At 37.2% G+C, this 9519-nt stretch overlaps 2 protein-coding genes across 2 annotated transcripts; one reads left to right on the top strand and one right to left on the bottom strand.

Moving 5' to 3' along the window:
- Positions 1-420, top strand: LOC120209026 (non-specific lipid-transfer protein 1-like). Its single transcript, XM_039208114.1, has one exon. The coding sequence runs from the start codon at positions 1-3 to the stop codon at positions 418-420; it is 420 nt and encodes a 139-aa protein (XP_039064045.1).
- A 710-nt stretch (positions 421-1130) lies between these two features.
- LOC120209024 (serine/arginine-rich splicing factor RS31-like) lies at positions 1131-8009 on the bottom strand. The gene is made up of 6 exons (XM_039208113.1): positions 7884-8009; positions 7637-7712; positions 2094-2206; positions 1756-1985; positions 1426-1678; positions 1131-1306 (listed from the first exon to the last, which is right to left on the bottom strand). The coding sequence occupies exons 1-5, from the start codon at positions 8007-8009 to the stop codon at positions 1630-1632; spliced, it is 594 nt and encodes a 197-aa protein (XP_039064044.1). The 3' UTR covers positions 1131-1306; positions 1426-1629.
- Between the last annotated feature and the right edge of the window lie 1510 nt (positions 8010-9519).

The following is a 9519-nucleotide window of genomic DNA, read 5'->3' as shown; positions in this document are numbered from 1 at the left end:
ATGCGTCCATCAATCAAATTTCTAGCCACGCTTGTCTTCTTAATCACGTCCGGTGTTATGGAACTTACGGCAGCGTTTTCGGCCAACCGGAACTCACCGGGAGGCAGAGCGCTTCTGGCGGAGGTAGATATTCCCGATGAAACCCGATTTTCGTGTGTTGATGTCGCCACCTTATTAAAGCCTTGCTGGAGCTTCCTAAAGGCCGGGGGTTCGCCGACGTCGGAATGTTGTATAGGTGCCGAAAACATTGCTGACCTGACGAATTCCAAGCAAGACGAACGCAAACTATGTGACTGCCTTAAAGGGGAATTGCCAAAGATCGGGCCATATGACCCTAATCGACTGCCTCTAATAGAGCAGAAATGCGACATCGAGTTCTATATTCCTCCGATTACCGGTGCTACTGATTGTTCCAGGTAACCATTCTCCTCTTAGCTTTTGTTTCATCTTTTATAAAAAGTTTTATCCGATTAAAATTTTAAACCCTAAGCTCTAAATCGAATAATCACATATATTTCATTCATGTTGATTAATATTTTAGGGTGTGAAGGGTTATGATCGGAAATGTCGAGACGAGGAGAACGCCGGATGAATAAGAAACCCCAAATAATGATGACTTAGACGTTCAAGTAATGGTGCTCCGTGATTTTATTTCGAAATTATCGATGATCATTTCATCCATCATTTGTACTCGATTCACACGGAATAAAATTGGAAGTTGTTTTCATGTTATTTTCAAAGTACATTCTCTTTAGATAAATGATGTAATTACTAGTTAATTCGACTTGGGTTAAGATATATTTTGGTCCTGATTGATGATCTGTTTATGTTTTATACCGACATGATTTTAATTGTAATTATTTATAATTATAGTTCGAAAACAAAAACAGTGGACGCCAAACTGTTACAACTTCATAATTAAGATTAGAGGCCAATATTTCAAGCTTGAAGAGAGACTGTGGAAGCACGAAACATGGAAGCACGAGACTTGCATTTCCAACAAACCCAAAAATCAAACTTATTGTAAAACTCGGATCATCTCATTTTAATTCTATTGAAATCATTATTGTTTTGTAACACAGAGACTATAAATCCATACACGTTTAAATGCATAATGGGTGTGCATCAATTGCATTTTTTACCTAAGAATCTCCCAACTTAAAGAAGAGTTCAACAGGAAGGAAAAAGAAAACAACTACCCGTTCTTCTAAGGAAAGCACAAACTATGATATAGGCGGAGAGGAACAACTTTTTCTCCACCAATCTGACAGCCATTCATGTACGGGACCTTCGAGCAGGCGATCGGCTGCTAATTCAATGAACGCCAAGGATGAATTAATTATTGGCAATATCAATAAATAACTTGAAACATGTTATTGACTGACTTGCACAACTAGAAACAATAAATAGCATTAATTACAGTACCTGCGGTATCTCCCATGCTCGGGACTCTTGGGCCTCTCATAAGCAGGACCGTTATAGCGGTCATAAACGGGACTCTGAGCCCTACCATAATCAGGACTTGGTCGCCTTCGATACGAAGGACTTGGAGACCTCCGATATGGACTATCCCCATGTCTACCATTGCCTCCTCTTCAAGGGCTATCATATCTGTCATCCCTCTCATCATCATCCCTTAAAAGCATATTCAACAGACACGACTCTGTCCAGTAACTTGCCGCGAAAAGCACAATGTTAGAAGTTTATGAGCAACACCATTTGGCCATGAAAACAATAAAATAAGTATACTTCCACCTTCTTTGTGTGGCCTCAAGGGCTTTGCTAGCATCCTCTTGCGTAGCAAATTGCACAAATGCAAAGTTCCGCCTAATGCGAACATTTAGAACCTTCCCATATGGCTCAAAGTGCTTTGTTATATCCCTTTCCCTTGTGCGAATCGGATCGAAGTTGATAACAAACAAGGTTTTGGTGGGCCTTTGATTTGTTGTTGACTTAGAACCATCACGATGCCGACCACGTACACCCTGACAATAAAATTATCCTTCAAATCACTTTTTTTTTTGCTTTTTTAAGCGCTAAATCCAAAACCAGCTACTGTTCAAAGGAGTAGCTCGGAAAGAACAATAACATGCCTTAGCCCACTCAACAGATAGTCGCCGGTGATCGTATCCAAAAGGTATATTGTCAAGTCCACGAATAGCATCTTCGGCATCACGTTCATCCTCAAAATAAACAAATGCAAACCCTGAAACATAGACAGAAATCAGAACAGAAACCACAGTTCGTATAATTGATACTATACCCACACTGTTGGGGAAAACGGGTTATTTCCCACACGAACGTAGTTTTAAAATTGACCTAAAATGTCAATATTAAAACCACCAAAGGTTGCACAGCGGATGAACCTGTCAAACTATTGAATATTGAAACACAATGAAAAAGAACCGAATAAAAAACAATAAAAGAGAACACACCAAATTTACGAGGTTCGACGAGAATATCGTCTACTCCTCGGGCACCACACCGGATGATAACTTCACTATATCGCCAATATTACAACAAATGGAATTCTTTGAAATTCCCAAAGTGGGAGAATGAAGAATACAAGAGGAATAGGGAACTTGTTTTTGGGATGATTTCTAATGGAAATACTTAGGCCTATTTATAGTTGAGTTTCAAGAACAATATGTTCAAAGTTTGGCCACCTACCAAATAATTTTCCAATGTGTACAAGTTAGCCACCAAATATGAAATTCACATGTTCAAAGTTTGGCCATCAACCAAGATGAAATTTCCAATAAGTTGGCCATCAACCAAGATGAAATTTCTAACTTGTCAACTTAATTTCTAGACAAATCTAACAAATCTCCACCTTGGCTTGAAATTACCAAGCCTACTCAACTTCTTCAACTCCCCAAATTTGTAGTGCCTCTAATTGCGCTCACAAGCGCCACACACCCGAAGGTGTTCATACTTTCAGGATGTTAATCAAGTTCAAACAATGATTGAACTTGATTACTCTTACCACCTTGGTCATCATATCTGCGGGATTTTCTGATGTCGCAATTTTCTGAAGTAGAATCTTTCATTCTTCAAAGATCTCCCGCGCAAAGTGATACCTCACGTCGATATGCTTAGTCCTTGAATGGTATACTTGATTTTTTGCTAAGTGAATAGCGCTCTGACTGTCACAATAGAGACTAATGTGACTTTGAACAACTCCCAAGTCTTCCATCAACCCGTTAAGCCAAATTGCTTCCTTTACAGCCTCTGAAACTGCCATGTATTCTGCCTCTGTAGTAGACAAGGCCACCGTAGATTACAATGTAGACTTCAAACTTACTGGGGCTTTAGCAAGAGTAAACAAATACCAGTAGTTGATCGACGCTTATCCAAATCACCAGCATAATCGGAATCAACATATCAAACCATACACTGACCAAGTGCTTCATCCTGTTTAAAAACTAAACCAACATCCATGGTTTGTTGGAGATACCGTAGAATCCATTTCACAGCTTGCCAATGTCCTTCTTCAGGATCATGCATGTACCTGCTCACAACTCCAACTGCTTGTGAAATGTCAGGACGCGTACACACCATTGCATACATCAAGCTCCCAACTGCATTAGCATATGGAACTTTTGCCATATACACTCGTTCTTCGTTAGTTTTAGGAGATAATTGAGAACTAAGTTTCAAATGAGAAGCCAATGGGATATTTACATGTTTGGTATTTTCATTCATGCCAAAACATTGTAATACCTTTCTCAGATACTGCTTCTGTGTTAAACAAAGCTTCCCTCTATGTCTATCTCTGCTTATCTCCATACCAAGAATCTTCTTGGCCTCACCTAGATCTTTCATCTCAAACTCTTGATTTAACTGAGCCTTTAATTTGTCTATCTCCTTTTGACTCTTCGAAGCGATCAACATATCGGTAACGTACAAGAGAAGATAAATGAAATATCCATCTTTGAGCTTTTGCAAATACACACAATGATCATATTTGCTTCTAGTATACTTTTGCCTCCTCATAAAGCTATCAAATCGCTTGTACCACTGCCTCGGAGATTGCTTCAATCCATATAGCGATTTGTTCAACTTACAAACCCATTTCTCATAACCACCATCTTTGTATCCTTCTGGCTGTGTCATATAGATCTCCTCTTCTAAATCACCGTGCAAGAAAGCCGTCTTTACATCAAGTTGAGCTAGCTCCAAATTCAACTGTGCTACCAAGGCCAACAATATTCTAATGGAGGAATGCTTCACAACAGGGGAAAATACTTCATTGTAGTCGATTCCCTTCTTTTGAGAGTAGCCTTTAGCTACCAACCGTGTCTTGTAGCGAACATATTTCTTGTTATGAGATCCATCTTTCTTTACAAATACCCACTTACATCCAATGGCTCTTTTACCTTTCGGTAATTGTGCCAGTTTCCAAGTGTCGTTCTTTTGGAGAGATTGCATTTCTTCATCCATGGCACTTTTCCACTTATCACTTTCCAAGCTTTGTATTGCTTCTTGGTAAGTGATAGGGATATCATCATCAACAACTGGAAGAGCATAGGCCACCATATCAACAAATCGAGCAGGTCTACGAATTTCTCTCCTTGGCCTTGTAACTGCAAGTGTTTCTGGTATCTCCAATGGTTCTTGGGTTTGAACCTCTTCATCTTCTGATTCTTCTATTGGAGTTGAAGAATCAGCTGCATCAACTTCTGGGATCATCATCTGCTGAAACTCCACCTGTTTTGGAGTATGCTCCACCTGCTGCGAAGTACTACTTGTCTGGACAGCTTCACTTGTTACCTTCTTTACTAGGGCAAATTCATCAAAGGTAACATCTCTGCTACAAATTATCTTCTTAGTGTCTAAACACCAAAGGCAGAATCCCTTCACTCCATGGGTGATTCCCATAAAGAGAGCCTTCTTTGCTCTCGGATCAAGCTTGGATTCCTTCACATGATAATAAGCAGTGGATCCAAATACATGTAAGGAATTATAATTAGTAGTAGGTTTTCCAGACCATACCTCCAATGGTGTTTTTCTTCCTATCGCTGATGACGGCAGACGATTAATGATATGGCCAGCATATGTCACAGCCTCAGCCCAAAATGCCTTGCCTAACCTAGCATTAGACAACATACATCGAACTTTCTCCAATAGTGTTCGATTCATACGCTCTGCCACCCCATTCTGTTGTGGTGTATGTCTAACAGTGAAGTGTCGAACAATATCATACTCATGGCAAACGTCAAAGAATGGGTCACTTTTATATTCCCCTCCATTGTCCATTCTAAGACGTTTGATCTTTCTACAAGTCTGGTTCTCGATCATATTTTTCCATTTCAGGAAAATTTGAAGCACTTCATCTTTAGACTTCATCGGATACACCCAAACTCTTCTGGAAAAGTCATCTACAAAAGTTACAAAATAATGGTTTCCTCCCAAAGACGATGTCTTTGAAGGACCCCATACATCTGAGTGAATATAATCTACAATACCTTTTGTATTATGTATAGTGGTGCCAAACTTTACTCTCTTCTGCTTTCCCAGAACACAATGTTCGCAAAAGTTCAATTTGCAAGCCTTTGCACCTTTCAAAAATCATTTCTTTGCCAGAATTTGCAAGGATTTCTCTCCAGCATGTCCCAACCGCATATGCCACAACTGGGTTGCGTCTAAATCATCACCTCCGGAAGCTGCTGCAACTGCTCCAATAATTGTACTACCTTGGTAGTAATACAAATTATTTTTTCTGATGCCCTTCATCATCACAAGTGCGCCATATGTGACTTTTAAAACTCCATCTATCATAGTGACTACTGAGCCTTTGGATTCTAAGGCTCCCAACGAGATGAGATTTTTCTTCAAACTGGGCATGTATTGGAAATCCGTCAGAACTCTGGTTGATCCATCTTGATTCTTCAATTGAATTGAACTTATCCCAACAGTTTTACAGGCATTGTCATTGCCCATATAAACAACTCCTGCATTTAGTTCCACTAAATCGGAGAACCACTCCCGATTAGGGGACATATGATAGGTGCAACCCGAATCTAATATCCACTCATCGAAATGGAATGTTGTTGATGAAGCAACCAATGATATGTCAGAGTCATGTGCATCATGCTCTGCAACACATGCATCTGGAGCAGCTTTTCCTTTCTTCTTCAGCTTCGGACAATCTTTCTTCCGATGGCCTTTCTCATGACAAAAGGCACATTCATCTTTTCCCAGTCTGGACTTCGACTTTGATCTCCCTCTCCACTTTGGCTTTTGACTTTTCGAGCGATTTCATCCACCATGGCCTCTGCTGCTTCGTACTTGCTCTCCTTCTTGGTTTTCTTCCTGAGTTCATAATTATACAAAGCAGCAGTTACATCTTTAAGGGTAACATTATCCTTACCATGAAGTAACGTTGTCTCAAGGTGCTCAAATTCATCTGGAAGAGATGAAAACAACATCAAAGCCAAATCTTCATCTTTGAAGGTTTCATCCATGCCCAATAAGTCTTCCACTAGCTCATTGAACGCAGTGATGTGTTCATTCATACTGGTGCCTGGTTGATAATCAAATCTGAACAATCTTTTCTTCATGTGGAGACAATTCTGAGAGCTTTTCTTCAGGAATTTTTCCTCCAAAGCTTTCCACATCTTACTTGCAGAAGTCTCGTTCTTGTAGCCATACTTCTGCTCCCTGGAAAGACAAGATCGAATCGTGCTGCACGCCAAACGATTGATTGTTCCCTATTCTTTCTCCTCCATATATTCGGGCTTTTCTTCCTCAATGGTGATGTCTAGACCTTGTTGGAATAAAGCGTCTAACACCTCGCCTTGCCACATGCCAAAATGATCGGATCCATCGAACAACTCCACCGAGAAATTTGCATTTGACATTACCCTCCTCACCGGTCCAGATGAAGAGCTTGATGTCTCAACTGATCCGTATTTTGGAATCTTAATTCTAACGAACAATATTCAATATCACGAACTATATCTTTTCAGCAACGGAACCACCAGGATAACCTCAACCGAAGCTTTGATACCAATTGTTGGGGAAAACGGGTTATTTCCCATACGAACGTAGTTTTAAAATTGACCTAAAATGTCAAGATTAAAACCACCAAAGGTTGCACAGCGGATAAACCTGTCAAACTATTGAATATTGAAACATAATGGAAAAGAACCGACTAAAAAACAATAAAGGAGAGAACACACCAAATTTACGAGGTTCGACGAGAATATCGTCTACTCCTCGGGCACCACACCGGATGATAACTTCACTATATCACCAATATTACAACAAATGGAATTCTTTGAAATTCCCAAAGTGGGAGAATGAAGAATACAATAGGAAGAGAAACTTGTTTTTGGGATGATTTCTAATGGAAATACTTAGGCCTATTTATAGTTGAGTTTCAAGAACAATATGTTCAAAGTTTGGCCACCTACCAAAGAATTTTCCAATGTATACAAGTTAGCCACCAAATATGAAATTCACATGTTCAAAGTTTGGCCACCAACCAAGATGAAATTTCCAATAAGTTGGCCACTAACCAAGATGAAATTTCCAACTTGTCAACTTAATTTCTAGACAAATCTAACACACACAACTACAGGTACATCAGCCAAATCACAGGCCCTACAAGAACTAAGAAAATATACAGCACCTGCATGAATGTGAAGGAATGGTTGATGCACATAAGGATGTAGAAGCGTTGAATGATGCAGTAAATCAAGATGGTGGCATGTTAAAAGTTAGAATCCAAGTTTTCAGGGTCTGAGACATTATTGCAAAGCATAATTCGCCATTCAGACATCAGGAGTTCAGAAATTGAAGGCATGGCATGACAGAATTCAGAGATCCTCTATGGTCAGTGGTACAAGGCATGACATGATAGTTTGATAGGTCAGCACCAGCCGGTGAGGATGGTGAGTAACATAATCAAGTGAAGAAAATGCATGTTGATGCCATCCGTGAGTGGCAGGAGAGTAGACAGACAGGCAGGCAGGAAATATTTTGCAGGAAGTTGGCGAGCCCATATAGAAGCTCGTTTTCCTTCAGAAGTTCCTGCACCAAAACAAACACTTAATATACGATGGTTTTCTTCGGAAGATCCCTCATCGTCGATAATGAACACTCAAAACATTCATACAGGTGTCATGCTCGAACCTATAACCTCTAGAGATAAAAATCGTCGTTTTAGTTACCGATTCCATTTAGTTTGTGTAATGTCAACCAAGTTATGTTGAGAGAACTGTCTGGTAATGAATCTCCATAGTATCTCTAATGGGATAAGGTCCATAGATTTGTTTATGGTTGATTATATGGATGGTAACTTATTTTTGTGTTTTGTCAACTTTTGGTCACTGATTTCAAAAAACATAAGATATGAACACTTTTGTTTTTATTTAATTAAGATATGATCACTATCGTTTTTATATAATTAAAATGTGGTCACCCGAGTTAATTGTCATTAACAACAATTAAATGTTTTTGATATAATCACACATTTGGTATCTATTATTTACATATTCTCTCAATTTAGTCATACTTTTAATAAATTAAAATAAATTTAATCATCCAATCGAGCATAAGTTAAAAAATGTTGGTTTACCAGGTACCCTCTGTCCCGGTACCCGATTTATTATATACTTTTTATTTTATATTACCTTTTTACTCATAATCCTCAAACTATTTCACTATAACACTCTGAAATCCTAATTTATTAAATTTGACACCATAATATTCTAAATTCTTAATTTCTTAAATTATTTCACATTAACATTCTAAATTATTTTTTAAAATATTTATTTTAACTTTAAAACATTTGAAATTTAATTATAATTCTTTATTTTAAATTTTAATAAATTTTATTTCAATTATGTAATTTAAATTTTTAATTTTTATGTGTGTATTATATATATTACAGAATTTTAAATTTTCAATTTAGAATTTTTATATATATATTTTAAAAATAATATAATTTAAAGAAAAAAGTAAAAAAAATTATGGACTGGGTACCCATGACCCGATTTATATGTAATATAATTTTATATATATTAACTTAAAATATTTTATGTCAATTTATTAAATATATTTTATTATTAATTAATTTTAAAATATTTATTTTATTTTCATTTAAAAATATATAATTTATTTTAGTTTATTAAAAGTATGACTAAATTGAGAAAATATGTAAACAACAGGGACCAAATCTATGAATATATTAAAAATATTTAACTATTGTTAACAATAATTAGCTCAAAGTGATTATATCTTAATTAAATGGAAACAAAAGTGATCATATCTTATATATTTTTAAATAAGTGACCAAAAAAGGATAAAACTTAAAGATAAGTTACCATCCATGTAGTTAACCCATTTGTTTATAAAAATGAATAATTTTATTTAGAAAAGAAATTATTTGGGCCCAAAAATCAAATAGAATAAAAGCCTCACTTTTGTTGAATGGGCCTAAAAATAGTTAGAGCCCAATTAACACTTTGTTTTCTGTCTTTAAAATCCCATTTTCAGCGCTGAAGAGAAACC

The sequence above is a fragment of the Hibiscus syriacus genome, unplaced genomic scaffold, assembly GCF_006381635.1.
Source record: "Hibiscus syriacus cultivar Baekdansim isolate YM2019G1 unplaced genomic scaffold, ASM638163v2 tig00018060_pilon, whole genome shotgun sequence".
Classification (NCBI taxonomy): domain Eukaryota; kingdom Viridiplantae; phylum Streptophyta; class Magnoliopsida; order Malvales; family Malvaceae; genus Hibiscus; species Hibiscus syriacus.
Note: the sequence above shows the minus strand (reverse complement) of the source record. Positions and strands in the feature narration are given on the sequence as shown.